Raw genomic sequence first — 20,155 nt, forward strand, 5'->3', positions numbered from 1 at the left:
ACACTAAGAGTTACCTTTGATTTACCCTCTACGAGGTTTAAACAACAACAGAGAAAGGAAGGAAATCCAAGAATTTTTTTTGCTCGCCGGCTGAGCGAATAATTGAAAAACGGCACGGTGAAATTTTTTTTATATTATCCGTTATTGATTAGCTGGATCTTTAAGGTAGCTCTGAACCCCATTTACAGATTTCTTTTAAAACTTTGCCAAAAGTTTCATCTTATCTTGCTAATCAATATTTGATAATATAAAAAAAAATTTCACCGTGCCGTTTTTCAATTATATGCCCATAATGCTATCATTAGGGGTGTTTTTAGCAGGTTATACTGTTGCTATGGCAACCTATTGTGTCACGAGAATAATAGCAGCATGTTCGCCAATGATTGAGCAGTTTCTTGATAGCATGATTATAGCATCAGTTGATGAAGAGTGGTCATAATGACCCATCAAAATTTAAGTCTTGGAAAATGCTGAAAACTGTTTTGAGCCACCCGGTTACAGACATACTCATACTTTAAGAATTCTACCGCGCGGATCACACGGAAGACATGGCTTTTCCTTGTTTGGAGTTCTTATTATTGTACCTTTTAAGGGCTCTGGAATTACCCGGACTCTCCAGTTGCACTAGAGCACGTTTTCAAACATTTCTTTGTGGTTCCCACCATTTGCATGCGCCTTTGCTTGATTATAAGCGTTTCATTACTGCTTGGAGAAATGGTGCAATCGAAATCAATAAGAGCAAACTGTTTTCAAAACTAGTGCGTTTTTCAAATGCTCAGAGATGTTGAACGTTCACCTCAGGAAAACGGTTTTCCGCGAAAAACGTTATACTTCAGAGTATAAGACCACCGTAAAACATTTAAGGGCAAAAACACTTAACAATTACAGGGCCTCTCTCCACGTTCAAAGCTGGGAGTAACCCTATCATGGATAAACAGCCCGCTTCATGCTACAGAAACCGGAATAAGCACCGGCCTGATGGGCCACTTGGCTCGTATGGAGACTTTGCCCTTACCCCTTTACCTATTACACGCAGTACTTTAAATACAGCACTAACACAGTTTTTGTTGCATTTAGACACAAATAATAAAGGGGCTCTGTCACGGGTTTTTAACTGTTTATCTTCGTAAGCTGTGAGTTCTAAACTTCAAATTGGCAGAGCAACAGTCTTAACAGTCATGCATGTATTTGGGTAAAATAACGGCCACAAAACCAACAATGATGGTGTTTGAGCATTATGCCGGCATGGCACTTTAGGCGGACAAACTGAGGTTAACTTGAACCACGTCGGCCCGACCGTTATCCAAGTTTGCTTGAATATTTTAATCTTCTCCAGTTTTCTTCATGCGCTGCCCTTTTTTGGCTTCTCTTTGTTTCCTTGAGTTTTCCTTCAGGTTAAGCCGTTATTGTGATATTTCAGTTTATACCATGCCATATAATAAATACAGCCAATAGGAATACAGGAAACGAAGAATTGTTACTGAGAGTGAACTATGCCATGTATGCTGTGTAATACATGGATATGTTTCTCATTCACAATTTTTGGTTTGTTATTTCCGGTCCCTCTTAAACACAACGCCTTTTCCTCGGTAGTGTAAAGATATATAAATCGTACCTCATTATAATATATAGTCGGCCTCGCTGTGTAAATAAACAGCATGAACATCAGACAACACGGTTAAGATAATTCAGAATTTTAACTGATTGATTATCAGAACAACGCTTCTAGATATGCGCTAGTTGCAAACTGGCTCATGTGCGATTAAGTCATACACACATAGAGAGGAAACATATATATATATATTTTTTATAGATAACTGATTCCTATATATGAATAACCTTTGTCCAAGCTGTGCGTTTTCCGTCTTAAAACAATTCTTGCAGCGGATTGTATGTATGTCGAAACTTTAAATCAAGGAAAATTTTGTAAATTATCCTCTTCTTTTAGTTTTATTCAAAGGCTGGAGCGATAATCATTTTATTCTGTGATTTAATTATACTTATTGTTGTTAGTTATACTGTATTTTAAATTGATTTTATCTCTTATCTATTGTATTTTTATTCGTTATATTATCTCATAATTATGCCATAGTTTTAACATCCGTATTGTACATAATTTTTAGAGGGCCACTGGTTTGTTAGTATTTTTATACTATTTCAGTGCTACCCTCTTTAAATAAAGTCTTTACTTACTCACTTACTTACTTACTTACTTACTTACTTACTTACTTACTTACTTACTTACTTACTAATCAATAACAATGATAACTTAACAGGTCGTCAGTCGACATGTTGAACCATCGACACATCATGAAACAATATACCAAGTCATAGACTACTGGGCCTGCAAGTGTCTAATTTACAACTCTGTCTTTTTAGCACTATGTATTTACTGCTGAACTCTACTGAGTACAAAAAAGACAGCATTTCTGACATTTCTTGTCAAGGTAATTAGCATAAGGATAGCTACCCTCTCTGAGAAAAGTTCGTTTTGGGCGTGACTCAGATTCAAAACAAATAGAGTCTTGCTCTTAATATCGCCTGGAGGGGTGCAAAATGAAAAAAAAAGGAAATCCTCAAACTTGGCCAGAATGTGGATCTATGGAAGTATTTTATACAATTTGTTTTAAGTTCGATCACATTTGTCTTTTACGCGAACCTTCTTCTATACCTTACCCTTCTTCAGATGACAGTAGACAAAGTAAGCGAGCTGTAAGCTTTCTTTTCTTTCCAAAAACCAGCGACTTTGTAAATAAATAAAGTCCGCTTTGTTTGCCTGGTTTACCTGGTTCACGTATTCACAAGGCTAGCTCACTTGGTTTACGTCGTTTATACTTCGTTGCTTGCTTCATAAAGTTCAGCCGGCACCTTTAGCCAAGTTAACGGCTTGGTTCACTAGATTTGCAAGTATCGTATTCCTTTGGTTCAATTGTTACTCTAAACTGACAAATCTGGTCAATAGAACTTCCACTTCGCTGGTTCTCTTGGTTCAACTGATTCACCAAGATGGTTAACTGGGAGTCGTTAATATGGGTCAACTGGATAGTTTGGCTGGCTCAAGTTGCTAGTTTGCTTCGTTTACTTGGCTCACACGACTGATTCACTTGGTTAACCTGGTTCATCTGGGTCACTTATAACTAAGCTGCTTCCAACCAGATAAACAAGTAAAGTAGCTAAGAGCATACGAAAATCAGCCAATTGGACGAGTTAAACCAGGCGAACCAGCAATGTAAACTGGGTCAACTAGGTGAACCAGGCAAGTGGACCAGCCTTGTTAGTAAGGTTAATCAAGTGAACCTGCGAAGTGAATTTTTGAGGACGAATTGAACCAGCAAAGTAACCGCGAGAACAGTCAATCAATCAGTCAATCAGTCAATCAGTCCATCAGTCAAACCGCCAATCAGTCAGTCAGTCAGTCAGTCAGTCAACCAGTCAATCAGTCAATCAGTCAATCAGTCAATCAGTCAATCAGTCAATCAGTCAATCAGTCAATCAATCAATCAGTCAATCAGTCAATCAGTCAATCAGTCAATCAGTCAGTCAGTCAATCAGTCAATCAGTCAATCAGTCAATCAGTCAATCAGTCAATCAGTCAATCAGTCAATCAGTCAATCAGTCAATCAGTCAATCAGTCAATCAGTCAATCAGTCAATCAGTCAATCAGTCAATCAGTCAATCAGTCAATCAGTCAATCAGTCAATCAGTCAGTCAGTCAGTCAATCAATCAATCAATCAATCAATCAGTCATTCAAAAATTTTATTAATGCATGTGTCAAAGTTTAGCAAGGCAGGGGGAAACAGCCCTCTACTAATTGGGGACACTTATGATATAATTATATTATCTCAAAGGACTATAGGAGCCAACTTAATGAACTATAATAGGTGAGCCAAGTGCAGAATCTGGGCGAACCAGGTGACCAAATGAACCTGCCATGTTAACCATGCGAACAAAGCAAACCCGCCTGGGTTGTCATGTAAACCCAGCCTGGTTCACATGCATGGCTTGGCTCACTTGGCTGACTGACCTAACTTGTTTCCCTCGCCAATTTGGCTGGTTCACTTGGTTAACCTGGTTTAGTTGCCAAGTTTACCACTTTCAACTAGTTCACCTTGCTCGCACGTCTTGTTTATTTAGTTCACTTGGCTAACCATGTTTGCATTCTTCCTCGCCATTAATCACCTGGTTCAGTTTATTTAATTTGGCCGGCTGTTTCGTTTGCTTAAGATGGTTCACTTTGCTGAGTTTCTTAGTTGATCTTCAAGACTTGTTTACTGAGCTCACCTGGTTTCCTTGGTTAACCTTGTTATGGTTTGCCTGGTTTTAATTGCCTAGCGGTTTAGGTATCTATAGTTTAAACCGGACGCGCTACATCGCCTTCACACGATGAAGCCTAAACGTATGGTAAAGTTTGCATATGAGCCAAGTGGTCCATCACACCGGAGCATATCCCGTTTTTGAAACACGAAACCGACTGGGAATATTTCTACTCCCTCATGGATGGGATGTTAGTCAATTGCAGGGTTACCCCCAGCATTAAGTTCGTCGGTACCCATTTATACACCTGGGTTGAGAGAGGCACTGTGAGAGTAAAATGTCTTGCCCAAGAACACAACGCAATGTCCCTGGCCAGGGCTTCAACCCGGACCGCTCGATCCGGAGACGAGCGCACTAACCATGAGACCACCGCGCCTCCCTCGTAAACGGTATCGGTAAACGTAATTCCTATGCGTGTGCTATCTGTTTTATTCTCTGGAGCGGAACTTATGGTTCAATCACTTGCTTATCATTTTGTAATTTAGAACGACCAGTCACTAACATAAAATGGTTGCATGGGTCCATATGTATGTCTTGAGACGTCATAAAATGGCGGGTTCGCGAAGCGGGTGTACCTTTGTCGAACGTCCAGGCGGCTGATAGGCGAGGTTACACCTGACGTTGTTAGCCCGTTGCAGCACGCAAAAATGATAAACATACTATTTATCCTATATTTAATCGCTTTTTTTTTTGTTATACCTAAAATATATTGGTGTACAATATAACAGAAACCGAAAAAGTAGTGGTCCCCATATACTTCTTCTCTTTTGCTTTTCTGTCGAAAAATATACGATTAATCATTTTATTTAAATTTAGAAAGCCACTTGCATAAAATGTCTGATCATTTCGCTACATCTTTTAATTATGATCATTATTATTCCTAATGAAACACACCGCAGTTTGAACTTTATGACCTTTGCTATGTCTGCCAAGTAAATTGTCAAACCAAGAATTATTTAGGATAGTCCCTTTTGAATTTTAGCTCATATGATTCACGGTTACCATTGCTTGGTCACTGATCTTAGTCCAATCCCTTACGGGTCCCGAACGATTGCAATGATTGTTGTTTACTCCAGTTCCATATTAGTGTCGTACCCTCGAGGCTAAACTGCTTCAACCGTGAAATAATCCTATATTTTGGAGACACCTTAAATTATTCAGCTGTTTTCACAACTGAATTTAACTTAAATTTAGCCGTTTTAACAACTGAAGAATGTTGAAAAAGTCCTGTATGTTTGAGGCCATCGCAAGCAGATTGTGAATTGCTAAAAAGGCTGATCATAATTTACCACTACGGTACAAGATTAATTCTAGTGTCAGGCACAGTCCAATTCACAGTTTGGCAGCAACTTCAGTTAAAATGTTTGGCTTTCCAGTCAAACAGCACCTTCGAGTTTCCTAGTAGGAAAAGCAAAATCTCAGTCACAAGCAGTTGGTCCATATTTTCTTAAGGTTTCGTTTTTACGAAGTCCTTGAATGGTTTTACGATTCATCGGTTTATTGTATTCTAATTCCTGTCTAACTTCCGGCCTCGTTAATCTTTGATCAATTAAGTCCAAATGAGGTTTTACGTGTCGTGACATGCCCCAAGGACGCACATAAACATGAAAGGAGTCGAGGATACCAGATTTGCCCAGAACTCCAGGCTAAGTACCCTCAAAATGTAGAGAAAATAGGTTTTTAGGCATTAGTACGTACTAACGGTTTGAGCTTATTGGCAATTTATTAAGCGACACCGATTTCATTGTTTTGTACCGGACATTTGATTGGCTGGATTCGAAAATGTTGGAATCTTTTGTTTCAGTTTCTGCCTTCTGATTGGTTTTCGTTGTCTGAGTGGCCCCGGTTTCAGTAAACGCACTGTATCGCTGGAATTGAACTCGGTGCTGTTCATCAACATTTCATGCTTCATTTGATAGCTAGACTGCCGGACAACAGAGGATTTTGTTAACTCTAACATATAGCTACCCATAACTCTCAATCCGAAACGTCGCAGGTCCTCCTTGTTATGAAGGCGAGGAAACTCAAGTGGTACAGTCCTTTGCTACTTCTTTTTGGAGCCATTTTAAGTTTTGCTGACCCTTTGACAGACATACTCACGCTGGTGAAATTTTACCTCGCGGATCAAAAGATATGGTTTGTCGTGGGGCTTACTTTTGTCATTTTGCCCTGTCTGGTGTTCCCAATAATATATTCTGTCTTAAAGGATCGGGATCTATCGCAATACAGCGATTCTAGAAAATGTGCGCAAGTTTTTCCTTGTGGTTTCCATCCGTTTTCGTGTGCTTTGGTGAGACTGCAGGGCTTTGTTTACTTCTTGAAGAAATGGCTGAGGAGCAGCGAAATCGTGCCTGCAGGCATCACCTTAGCGAACAGTGTTGATGCTGACGATCTTGTGACCCATATCGATTTTGCTGTGCTCTTTGAGTCAGTTGTAGAATCAGCCCCTCAGTTTATAATTCAGCTGTACGCCGCGAGTATTCAAGAGGAACCGGCGGAGGTTATTCAAATAATTTCCTTACCTGTCTCTTTCCTGAGTCTAACTTGGGCCTTCACAATCGCTGATGAGATCATCCATGAAGGACATATCATCCCCTTGAAGATAAGACACAAACTTGCGCTTTTTGTGACGCATTCCTTTCTTTTGAGCAGTCGGTTGTTTGCTATCTGTTACTTCGCCGTCAGCTACAAGTGGCTAGTTCTGGTCGTCTTGTCGTTTCACACTTTAGTGATTGCGGTGGCAGACAACATTCGGTATTGCCAAAAAGGTAGTTACTGGGTCCATTTCGGATTTGGATCAGTCTTCTTCGTCGGCGTCCACTGGCTAAGAGATGACCTCGCAGGACAGCAAGCTGAAGATGATGACTTCGACACAGGAAACAGGAAGAGCAGAGTATTAAGAATGCAGCTGTTTTCTAATGTACTGTTCGTCTTAGAAAACCTGATGATGATTATGCTGTTCTATTTTAGCGAACGGTCCAACACGTGGTACTCGTTACCAGTAACAGTCTGCGTGTGTTTGTTGGGTGTTATGGGAGCGGTGATCAGAATAACTCTCTTCAAATTTCTTCTCCTACTCAGTAACAGTGACAGATATAGTGACATTGAAAATGACAGTAACTGCAATGAAACTCCAGAGTTAAACAACGATGATAATTCGTCAGACGATGTGTGGTACGTGGCACCAACAGTGTGGTTGTAGAATCTGGACCACTTGGAAACCGGGGAGAGGGGAAATCAAGTTCTTGAAAGCCACGCGGGTACATTTTGTAAATTCTGTAAATGTACTATAAACATTTCGCAGGGAGTTACAATAATAGATGACTAGGCTCGTAAATAAATGATTTAGGAATAAATTCATTCAAGATTTAGTTGGGATGGAAAGTGAACTTCGGGAATGTCAAATCAAAAACAACGAATTAACACAAATATGCTCAAATGTTCCTTCAAATATTCAACTTTTGCTTGTTTATGTATATCACTACTTTCTATTTCATGGATGACTAAGAATCTATACTCGTTTGCATAAAAATGTAATGCGATTATTTTTGTAGCTTGCTTTCAGCAAAGCCATTCGTGGACAACGAAATGCCAACATTTAAATTGTTGTTGTTAGCCGAGTGTGACACGTTTCATGGCGTTTTTCTCAAATCTTCCAATATGTCTACCTCAAAATAACGGGAAATTAAGAGAAATCGTTCTGTTTACACATTCCTGCAGAATAAAGTAGAGCTAAGTGGAATCTTGAAGAGTGACTTTTCGTAAATAGTAAAATATGAACCATTCAACTTTGTTTACTTTGTATTAGGGGATGCACGCCAGGATTACGGTTAAAATCCAAGATAACATGTCGCATAAATAACGATTGTGTTGTTTCCATCGTAAGTTCAAAATCTATCACACTGAAATCATGACCGAATGGTACTAGAATTGCACCCAATTTACACGCGCGATTTGGAAATGCTAGCAAATTGAAGCCAAATACTTTCCTGAGTAGTTATTAGGGTTCTTAAGCAATGACGACGACGACGCCCAGCAAGAAATGATTTTTATTTTACTTTGGAATATCGCAATTATCTCGATCTGTAGAGTACTACGATTACTTTAAAAAAACCTGCGTTCAACTCCGAAAGGAAATAAAAAAAATTAGCCGTCCTGGCTACCTTTCTAAATGATAACTCTCTTTGTTTGGTTACGTAAACCATATCGTTGCCATTGCCGTTAACGTTACCGTTGCCATTGCCGTCAACGCCAGACTATTCCCAGCCTCTCTATTTTACGCACTCGAAAGAAAAAGCGAGCGAAGCGAGCGCGAAGCACGCGGGGGTGGGGGTGGGGTTTGTGAGTGAAGCGAGCAAGAAGGCTCTATTTTTCTCGGTCCCCACCCCCTACCCAGTCAAGTCTTCCGTTTTCCGTCCAGTTCTCTCGCGATTCTATCCGCGAGTACGATCAAACAAAAATACGAGAAAGTAGATGGCTGTGAACAGTCTATCAGCGCGACCATTGCCGTTACCGTTACCGTTACCGTTACCGTTACCATCGCGGTTTCTTGAACCCCTAAAGATGTTATAGCCCTATTATCACAATGCGCTGCATGGGGTTATTTAAATGCTTCCACCCCAAGCACCAGACCAACAACTTTGACTGAACCACAAATTTTTATTTTTACGTAAAATCTGTCACAAGAACATGGTGTAGATTAATCTTGCGAGCACGTGCTATTCAAGGTTATCTTCTCTGGATTTTATTCATCTTTCGTTTACCGGCAAACATGTGTTTGGGCATTTTCGTGGCGATCTTTCTGTCTGCTTCTCCTGTGAAATTAAAAATACAAAGATGAAAGTCAATGCAATTTCAATATAATTTCCTTCAAATCGGAACTTGCTAAAGGATTTATCTAAGTTCCTCCTCTTACGCCAGGATGCCAAAACGCAACAAAGTTGTTTCGAAAGAAATAACGCTGCAGGTACAAAAGGGCAAAACTAACAAAATATGTCACAATTATTTACCAAAGTGGGGGTAAATATCAAACCACTTCCACCGACACTGAGGTGAATACTTGCTTTACTATATACCACACAAGCAGAATAACTAGCGGAAAAAAAAATCCTCTTCGAATCGAAGCCATTTTGTTTCTCTTCGGCTGCTAGGAGGTAAATATTACTTCGCTAGTCATCTCCGAGTTAACCAATCAGAATGCGCGAAAAGCACTATTCACTTAACTTTTGTCTCTCATTGGTGACTATCGTTCTCAAGGTAAGACACATCGTTTTTGCCCCCCAAAATCATCAAAAGAACTTTTTTTTTTCAGGTAACTGGCACAAAATTGGTCAAATCTGATGCCGAACATCCATCGGCGACAATTTTCATGTTTACTGGCAACAATTCCCCTGTCCTTGACAAGAACTTCAATTTCATTCTTTTCCAAGCATCATAGCATGTGAACTCTCAACATGGACATGATTGTCAGATGAGCGCAGACAATAGCAATTATAATAGTTAAAAAATAATAATAATAATAATAATCTTACCTGCTTTGCCCATGCGGTTGATGCCTCTCTGAACAACCTTGGACAGTTTCTTCGCTTTCTTCTTTTTCTGAGAAGCAAATGAAAAGCAGAAAAGCATGTATACAAATACCAACACTCCGAATACCAATTCGACCAGGATAGAGGAACCGAATGAAAAACAGCCAAGGCTGATGTGGCTTCCTCTCTAAATATTGTAATTTATTTTATTGACCAGAAGACACCTGTTGTACTGCTTCCAAAAATAAGTTCTAGAGCTGCTAAGTTATATAATCAACAAAAACACGCAGAGAGGCAGCTGGCCGAAATAACTAATCTTCAAACCACCTTAATTCTAGACTACAAGCCCATAACAAGGAGGAATGCATAACATTTTGCGCACTTAAAATCGAGTTCCGAGTTAGTAAGGATGATAGCTAAGTTGATATCTGTGACATTGCAACATACTGTAACTGAAGATAAAGGGTAAAACTGAACAACAGAGGTGAGTTAAGAAAATTGTTGGCACCCTGCTTTCCAATACACCCACCTCAGGAGAGCCTATGCCTGACTGGTCACGTGGTGGCCGCGACAAGCTGCGCGCGCCGCTGCTCGTTGCTCTCTTTCTCTTCCGGCTCATTGGAGTCTGGGAACGGGTTCTTTTCGCTTCTTCGTCACCCTGAAAATAAGCCAGTCAAGACAATCATGATGTTCAATTCTTATAAGATTACTACATAGAAAAACAACAGAAGCAATAAACAAGCAAGCAAACAAACAAACAAGTGGAATAATACAGACCTCTTCAATGCCTTCCATTTCTTCTCCCAAATCTTCTGTCTGGTTTCTCCGGCTACGCGCGGCTTGAGCCTAAAATTCGAGGAAACGTAAACAGTTTAAACAACTACAGGACATCTAGAGCGCTTTCCATTTACATGGAAATACAGGTGAGAAATTTCGTCAAGTGCAACAGTACTTCAGTTTTCAACAAACAAAATGAGACGGAAGGAGTGTGCAAAATTTGAATTGACAGCATTTGGAAATCTTTCAGTGGAAACGATAGTAATATTTCATTCCCCCGCGAAACAACTGCGCATTTTTATCAAGGAACACTAATTTCCCGCATATGCCAACAGGCCATTCGCTTCTATTGTATTATCAGCCTAACTGTCAACAGCAAATAAGTAACACACCAAACGAAGTTTGAACTGGATCAATTTTACTTGAAACTTACCTTCAGAAACGTGGAACGCGGTAGCTTCGCCTTGTTGTTTCTTGGTTTCATCTCCCGATGCGCCTTCACAACAAGCTGCTTCTTTTCTCGGATTCTGGTGGAAACAATTTTCAAAGCACCACTTTCAAAACACGCTTAACCAAGCAATTTTAAAAATTTGAAACGTTAATCCTCAATCTTCAAGTTCGCCATTTTCAATCCACCTCGGTCTTATCTAGCCCGGCAGCACTCCTTGTTGGAACCTTTTTCGTTGAATTTAGTCTTCAGTTCTAGTGTTTTCATACATTTGTAGGTACAGCTGTTTCAATGCAATTTAGTAATTAGCTTAGCCTTTTCCATCATCCTTGAAGTCTCAATTTTATTTGGTCCATCACTCTAACTGAGTGTGCTCAAACAGCACTCGCGGTTATTTCCTTCTTGATCAAACAAAGTGAATTTTCCCGATAAAGTTTGGTCCAAATGACATTTCTCCTGTAAACTACATTATTTTTATAATTCACAATAACCCTTAGGAACTTACTGCTCAGCTTTAGTTCTGATGTCCTCCTCTTCGGAGTCTAATTCTTCCTACAAAGTAATAACAAGGCAAACACGAATTTAATCCAACACAAGGTGATAAGAATCGTTCACTTACATGTACAACAGCTAAAGAGAACACGAACGCAAACATGGTACGCGCACGGATTAGCAAGTATTCACGGGATAGCTACTTCATGTCAAATCACACAATCTGTGTCACTCACCGGCTCAGAGTCGTATAGCCCTGCAGCATCACGTAACTCCTCTTCTTTCTCCAGTTCTTCCAGTTTCTGCAAAGGGCGAAAGTTAAAAAGTCAAATCTATCGTACAGACAAGCAAAATATTGACTTCCGTGGCTAAGTGGTAGAGGTGTTAGTCATGTATTCTTCAAACCAATCACACTGCCACTAGCCGGGTTTGTCCGCGACATCCTCCTACAGCTCAGTCCATAAAATTACCAGGAAAACAAACACACAAACAAACACACTCGACCAACATTTCCCAATACTGGCGTCACGCTAGTTAAATAACATATATTTTACCCACATCACTATCAATGGAGATTATATTTTCTACCTTTGAAAAAACCACAATTCCCAAATGCGACCCACCTTCATGATGTCTGGATCAATGAAGTCAGCCACGTTCTTCCCGAGGTAGATCTCGGGTATAATGTCTTGCTTTTCGTCGTTCTTTGTCAAATCCCAATGTTGTCTCAGGTCCATGTAATAATCTTCACCCAGTTCATTTTCAAGATCCTTAGCCAGTTTTCTCTTCGGCTCGGCTCCCTCCACTGACATGGCTTGTCGCTTGTCTAACACAGCCTGTGTTTGAAAAAGGAAACAGAGATTAATGTACCTCATAGTTGAGATTTTAAAGGGAATGTTCTAATTGGAACAGAAACAAGATCTAGTACATTGTATTACTGTACAAGCAAGGTCGCTGCGGAGGCAATGATTCATTAAGAAAACCTTTAGGTAACTTTAGTACCAGAACGACTGATACAGTTAAATATGGTATTACTTAACAGTGATGCAGAGTCAATGTATTCATAAGTAAGTTCAGTTACATTTATTTAACAGTACCTGAGGTATGCATGGTGGTCTCTCCTTCTGGTCTCGCAGTGTTGGCATGGCAACATGAAGTCTGTTCATGACATCCTTAGCTTTCTTGCTCTTCATTTTAACTTCAACTCTCTGAGCTAAAAGCTGATCACAGGCTTCAGTCTTGACAGTCATCACGCCTTCTTCACTGACTGTGCTCATCGGAAGAAGTGTTACTCCTAAATGCACATGTACAATTAGATTGATCAACATTTTATTTGCGATACGTCTTGCAATTATGGATCAGGTATAGTGGTGGCCTCACGTTTAGTGCACTCAACTCCAGATCAAGCATTCTGGGACTGAGCCCTTGCTGGGGACATGTGTTACAGTATGTTCTTGGGCAAGACACTTTACTCTCACCGTGCCTCTACCCATCCAGGTGTATAAATGGGTGCCAGCAAATTGAATGCTGCGACTTTTTCCTTACTTTGGACTAGTATTCCATCCAGGGAGGAGCAGAAATACTCCTAGTCACTTCATGCCACAGAAAGTGAAGATAAGTGCCGGCCTGATGGGCCACTTGGCTAGTATGCAGACTTAATGGGTCCCTATGGATACCAGCTTTTGAGCTGAACTGGCTACCCTGTTTAAATAGAGTTTTACTTTATTTTACTTACATGTAATCTTCACTGTATGTCTTGCAATTAATTTATTCTCGGAACCAATGAATTCAATATACAGTGAGAATCAATCTTACACTTACCGTCTTGATCAAAAGCTTTGAGTAGCTCTCGTTTTTCTTCAGACAGTTCCTCAGGTCTTACCACATCTACTTTGTTCATCACAACAAGCAGTGGTTTGTTAGCAAAGAGAGGTTTGATGCCATTAAACAGCTCAATCTGTTCCTCAAGCGTGTGTCCACACTGCTCAGAAATATCCATGATGTAAAGAATGGCTGCTCTGAGATGTGCAAGAGCTGTGATGGCCTGCAGAAATGAAATTTCTTTACAGTTAGTAATTGCATTTAAACACCAAATTATAGCTACATCTGTACTGTAATTTAATGCAATTAATAGCACCAACACAGAAGAACTTAGAGTAAATCACCTAGCCACTGTTGCAGGGCTTGAAAAAAAGTCGTCCAGTTGTCCTGGACAAGTACATGTACATTTTCCTTCTGGGCAAGTAACATTTCATTCTCACTTAAGGGATCAGGCAAGTCATCTGCCAACTAAATCATTAAAAAGAGCAGGCTAAGACTTCCCAGGGTGAGCATTATTAGAGAGATAATTGTCCTAACGGCAAGCTGGAATTCAAGATTTTTATTTCCGAGTCCTGTGCTGGTATAAAATTATTAATAATGTAAATGTAAGCTACAGAGGGGCAAGCTAACTTAAATCTTGAACATACAATGTATACAACAGTTGTAATCAGATCTCTCCTAGCATTATGGGCAGTTTAATAGTTCCCAGAGAAAACAGTTCATAAAATCTCTATAATTTTTAAATATGGACATCTCCACAGCAGACACTCAACTCTACTTTACTTGCATACATATAAATGAGGTTCAATAGTAACTTTGCATACGGTTTACATGTAGTTCTGGGGCAATTTAATTCTGGGCAAAGATCAACAAGTATAGGGTCATTGTGGAAAAAGATGCAGTTTACACTACAGTTTATATTCTAACCTGCATTTCTATGGTATTTCGTTCTTCTAGTGAGTGATCAAGGATTCCTGGAGTGTCCACTACCTGCAAAGTACACGAAAAAACTTTTGTTTTTAGTAATAGAAAAATAACATTTTAACGAAATTCACAGATATCATCAGTACAAGGAGAGGAAAAATAGCTGGCATCAATTTGGAAAGTTGATTCGGTTTTAAGCTGACCTGCCATCTGAGGTATTTGTAGTCCATGTGACCAACAAACAGAGACTTGGTTGTGAAAGCATATGGTTGGACCTCGACATCTGCTCTTGTCACCTTGTAAAATAAAATACATATTAATTAATAACTCACAATTCTCATTAATTTAGAGAGTAGAGGGCTACCTGTACAAGTAGTTATGAAATTAGGAGGCTCTGAAATGTTGTTTTATGCATTCTCTTGAAGATACTTCTTGAAAAAAAAAATCAATTTTGGAAAAGGTCAGAATGCCAAGTATAAGAGATTACAAAGATTTCTTTCAACTTTCATCCTATAGCACTAGTGTAATTGAAAACATAAACCACACCCTAACCCCATTCCCCCTCTTTAGCTACAGCCTTGACTGTCCTGTGATAGGCAAGGTTCAATCATGTTCCAAACCCCTCTGTGTTTTCCCTAAGTTACATGTACCCTTTACAACTTACAGTAAACATGTATTATTTTGTGAAAAGTAGGCACCTCAAATATCAAAGTACTTAGCCATTTTTTTAACCAGTGTGTGGCACTTAATGAGAACCTTATAATACATCAATGCCTAAACAATATCACCAATCTACCAAGAAATGTGTATTGTGATAGTCCTGATACATGCATACAGTGTTACTACATGTACAGCATACATGTATAATGCTTAAGATGCAAATGTGTCACTGGTAATAGGCAACAACCCTTGCCTAGATTACTTGACGTTTGATTCCCTCAAACAATAAACTGCTGTACACTGTTGGTATGTTAATCAACAGCCATTTTTCAGCCACTATATACTTGAAAGCTACTGTGCTACACATACAGTGTATGTTTACCTATCACCGAAGCACTTTCCTCTAGGCCTTGGTTAAAACAGTAAAAAGCTCCATAATATATAATATTGACTGATTATGTTTTTTTTTTCCATGTAGATGTCAAAAAAAAACTTACCTTATTCATAAAACTTGATTTTCCAACATTTGGAAAGCTGAGGAACAATGACAAAAACAAAATAACAAAATATGCCACCAATCCTTCATAATGACCTGTTTTACTGAATAAATTACACACAGTTTTTAACATGAACATGCTTATAGTGTTCTCTAGTATTAAGTGAGGTGTAATGTGATTACATTCAGTGTATAACTTGGCACAGTGACACATGTAAATACATGTACAAATACCTGCCTATAAAAACATCACTAAATTGTACATTTCATGCACGGTAATGTACAGTCATGTGATTAATTGACTGCTGGGCCTGTGTAAAGGGATCATCGATTTTTTTTTTTCTTTTTTTCATGCTCTTAAGACTGTACTTGTAATCATGTTTATCATGAACAAGACAAGTTGAAAAGAAAACTTCACATGGTAGCATAATCCCTGTAACAACTCTGACATTATAAACATTAAAGAAACAACTACATGTAGTCAGGGACTCCAGCAGATCTTTTCAAGTTATTCAAAGACTTACCCGCAAACGAGAAGAGTTCTTGTGTTCGGATCTATAGAAGGTAGCCTTGCCACATGCTGACGAACTGTGGATGTAGCAAAGTACATTTAATTACAGAAGTAGTTATATGCAAATAAAAAAAAAATATTAAAATAAATATTTAAATATTACTACAAGAACATACTTGCAGGGGTTTCTTTATCTTCTTTATAAGAAGAACTTTTAACTCCTAACAGTGTCCATGATCAAAACCAGGCAGGCCAAATCATTATCACAGCTGGTCAATTTTCCATGTTGCTAGCCCTCTCATTGAAACCCCTGTTAATTACTTGTGATGATCAATACACATACATGTAACATTTGAATCCAAACTTTCTGCTATACAATAATAACTTACAGTAATTTAAAATTTTACTTTGCGACTGTCTCACCTTGTTCTAAGTATTGCAAACTCTGATTTTGCCTTTTCATTATTGTACACATTCTGAAAGAATTGACAGATGATTATGTATTCATATGTACGCTCTACATGACTGTACATCTCTATGTTAATTAACATGACTTGTGCATTGTACATTTACTTGTAATTATCATAATATTGTGCCTACATGGGACTATGCAGCATTTGTTATCCAAATGACATGTGTACTGTAATAAGACGGATCAACAGTACTACTGTATCTACACATGTATCTGTACATGTGTAGATCCTTGGAAACAGTATTTCCTGAATTAAGTTTCTGAGTGTGTACATGTAGTTACATGTACATATAAGTCTTCCAAAGACCACAGCCTACGATATAGTGAAATAACAAGGATTGTCAACTTATAAGATTAACAAGGATCAACAGAGTCAGTGTGCACATGTACATGTGGTTCGTACATACCTTCCTAGAGCTGCTCGTTTTAACTGTTTACATCTGTACAATGAGTCACCATACTTCATGAGCCTCACATAATCCTTTGCAACGCTGTGAAAACATATGTATACATGAACATGTAGTCGATTCATCAAATTGTACTCTACAATGTATGTACAGTCTACATGTTACAACGACATCCTGTACATTCATGACACCAAGTTTCAACCAACTCTCTGAAAACAGACAACTTCCTAATGTGGACATACTGTACATGCAGTTGGCAGGGTGATCCTGGCTGAATTTCACTTGTTTCTCAAATTACCCTAAAGCTCCTAAAGGTAGACACACCTCTAAAGCAGAAAACAAGGTGAAGAATTAAGTGATATTTTGTAGAGGTGCCTTTACTTGCACTTTTAAGTAAATTCTAAGGCAAGAGATTTATGGAAATGTCCATCAGACTGCACTGGCTGCAAAGTACATATATTATACATGTACACTATGTAAACAACATAATTTTGTAAACAGTGACCTTACTTGTCAATCAAATGCCTCGCAGTGTTAATTTGCCCTAAGGCCAGCTTATAATGATCCTTATCATAGAGCACATTCATCAAATCAGCATAGAATGGATGGATATTCTGGGGAAAACAATTTCCAAAAAAAATCAACCTTACAAAAAAAAATTCAGTTCTAAAACATCGGTTACTGCTGTTTTCTTGCCTGTGAACATGTATTGTTATAAAAGATATTGTACACAGTGCAGTACCATAAGTTACCTAAATAATGGAAAAAACATTAAAGGGACTCGTTACTGACAGTATTTTAGCTGCTAACTTTGGTTACAATTGTAGCTGTGAGCTCTAAACTTCAAATTGTCAGAGCAACAGTCTCATGTATCTGGGTAAAATCACGGCCACATAATAAACAAACAAGGATGATATCTGAGCATGAATTATAAAATTAGTGAAATTGAAATAAACTGAGATAAACTGAGCTAAACTTGAAAATGTTGACCTGACATTTTCCAAGTTTGCTTGAATACAATCTATTTTAATTGTCTCCAATTTTGCTCATCCATGCCTGTTTTTTGGCCTGGTGTGTTTCTTTTACTGTATGTCTTCTGCAGTTTTATTCCATTAATGTGATATTTGATGTGTTTATTCCACGACCAGTTCATCAACTCTTATTTTGCCTAAAATTGCATGACCTGGCCCCCTAAATCTTGAAATCATACACTGTACCTCCAGCCTTGGGAAATCTGTGATAATCTGAGTCAGTTTGTCATGATAATTCTGTTGGGTGAATTTGATCTTCCGCATGTAAAAACCACGAATCCGGCTTATCTTGTAGTGTCTGGTGAAAAAAGAGAACTTCACGTCAGTCTAAATCAAAGTTAAATAAGACTACATAATATACTGTACATGGTTTCTGTATTTCTTCATGGGTTTCAGTATGTGCAAAACTTCTTTTCAGTGTTTGGAAACAGGGTCGGGCATGGCTACCTGTGTGTGATATCCTACATCGAACATTTTACAGTGTACATACTCTATGCAACAAAGAAAGAACACCCACGCAGTGGCAGTCTAGTTCCTCCTAGAGGCAAAGATCCTTGTGGTTTCCACCAAGAATCAGGACCCCAAGAAGGCGACCATGTTCAGAGACAATTCTTGGCTTTCGACACAATACAGAGTTAAAATTGAATCAGATGCAAGTGACGGTAACCGAAAACATGCGTGGCGAGAGAAAGCGAAAGTAGTATACAAGTATACAAGTAGGAACAGAAAAGAACATGAGTATTCTTTACATCTGCATGTACAGTCTTTCAGCACCTTTTATGCAAAAGCAAGCCAATTAGTTTGTCATGATGGCTTATCACAACCTTACCACAAAAGCAAACTGAAACTACAGTTCCATGGTAATAGATGTCCAACAGTAGCAATTAAATGAAAGAATGAAAGATGCGAATGCAGCAATAACACTACTGGAAAAATGACCTGAAAAAATTTCAGGCTCTGAGCTGTATTCGAACCAACGACCTTTGCGTTACCGGTGCAATGCTCTACCAACTGCGCTATCAAAGCCACATGAGAGCGGTCGTGTGGCTCTCATTTGGCTTTGATAGCTCAGTTGGTAGAGCATCGCACCGGTAACGCAAAGGTCGTGGGTTCGAATCCCGTTCAGAGCCTGAAATTTTTTCAGGTCATTTTTCCAGTAGTATTATGGCTGCATTCGCATCTTTCATTCTTTCATGAAACTACAGTACTGTTGGGACACAGGCAATTGTTAACGTCGATTAATTTTCCAGTTGGCTTCCTATACAGATTATCAATAAGTATATGACAGTATGACTAAAGATCTACATTTCGTACGTGTCGACTCGATTTATAAAGCGAAAGCCCTCAACGTTTGATGATGTAACGTTAAGCTTACATTAATTACTATTATATTTTAGTTTCTTCATATATATTCCTAAGATAATACTCGTATTGCACAATCATATAGTTACCCTAGTAGTCACAATCGTATAGATTCTCACGACTTGTAACCGAAGAGTACAAACAGCTGAGTCAAATAAACAACTTACCGATGAATTACCGTCGGAGTTTTCCGTTGAGTTCTCGAAAGAACGATGTCGACAAAGTCCTGAAGCAGCGATCACTTTCATTAGTACCTTATAAACACTAACAGCTGATAAAATTCTCTTTTGATCCTCACCTTTGCCGAAGGCACAACCGTAATCTTCTTGAAGTTGTAGTGCGCCGCCATGATGGAATCGGACGCACGTGAAAAGAAAGAGTTTCAACACGTTGCGTAATATAACCGCTGACCAAAAGGCCTGAAAAAGCAGTTCTGTAGGTCTGCAGTTCGTACACATTCTGAACGAAGTCGATTAGTATGAAGACATGATTGATCATCACAGTGTATACACACAACTTAAGCAGTTGTGAAATTAAAGCCTGAAAAAAAAATTCAGACCTGAACGGGATTCGGAGGCCCATGACCTCTGCGATACCGGTGCAGTGCCCTACCAACTGAGCTATCAAGCCATCTGGGAGCTGGTCACTCAGTTGTGAGTTCATAATATACCCGTAGATGGTGAAGAATACAAGTGATTGATATGAAATTATATCACATATTTGGACTGTGGAGAAAGATATAAAGACATGATTGATCATCGCAGTTATGCACACAACTTAAAGCAGTTGTGAAATTAAGAAGAATACAAAAGCAGAAACCGACACAACGTAGGATAATTTTTTGAAGGTGTACTATATTTCGGCTGAAAAAAAATTCAGGCCTTGAGTCGATTAGTTTCTGGCTACATTCT

General features: G+C 38.9%; 2 protein-coding genes across 2 annotated transcripts; one reads left to right on the forward strand and one right to left on the reverse strand.

Moving 5' to 3' along the window:
- The first annotated feature begins 5,253 nt into the window (after positions 1 to 5,253).
- On the forward strand, positions 5,254 to 8,604 carry LOC145488116 (uncharacterized). The gene has a single exon (XM_081466906.1). It carries the CDS (start codon positions 6,324 to 6,326, stop codon positions 7,515 to 7,517), a length of 1,194 nt encoding a protein of 397 aa, XP_081323032.1. The 5' UTR covers positions 5,254 to 6,323; the 3' UTR covers positions 7,518 to 8,604.
- Positions 8,605 to 8,951: 347 nt separating this feature from the next.
- LOC145488085 (GTP-binding protein 4-like) lies at positions 8,952 to 19,623 on the reverse strand. Its single transcript, XM_081466867.1, has 20 exons — positions 19,543 to 19,623; positions 19,412 to 19,470; positions 18,069 to 18,180; positions 17,362 to 17,465; positions 16,852 to 16,935; positions 16,396 to 16,448; positions 15,986 to 16,049; positions 15,463 to 15,499; positions 14,509 to 14,601; positions 14,309 to 14,371; positions 13,382 to 13,604; positions 12,658 to 12,854; positions 12,184 to 12,396; positions 11,797 to 11,862; positions 11,574 to 11,620; positions 11,054 to 11,147; positions 10,621 to 10,689; positions 10,373 to 10,501; positions 9,847 to 9,913; positions 8,952 to 9,129 (listed from the first exon to the last, which is right to left on the reverse strand). The coding sequence occupies exons 1-20, from the start codon at positions 19,591 to 19,593 to the stop codon at positions 9,044 to 9,046; spliced, it is 1,911 nt and encodes a 636-aa protein (XP_081322993.1). The 5' UTR covers positions 19,594 to 19,623; the 3' UTR covers positions 8,952 to 9,043.
- Between the last annotated feature and the right edge of the window lie 532 nt (positions 19,624 to 20,155).

The sequence above is a fragment of the Orbicella franksi genome, chromosome 5 (assembly GCF_964199315.1).
Source record: "Orbicella franksi chromosome 5, jaOrbFran1.1, whole genome shotgun sequence".
NCBI classification, from domain to species: Eukaryota; Metazoa; Cnidaria; class Anthozoa; order Scleractinia; family Merulinidae; genus Orbicella; species Orbicella franksi.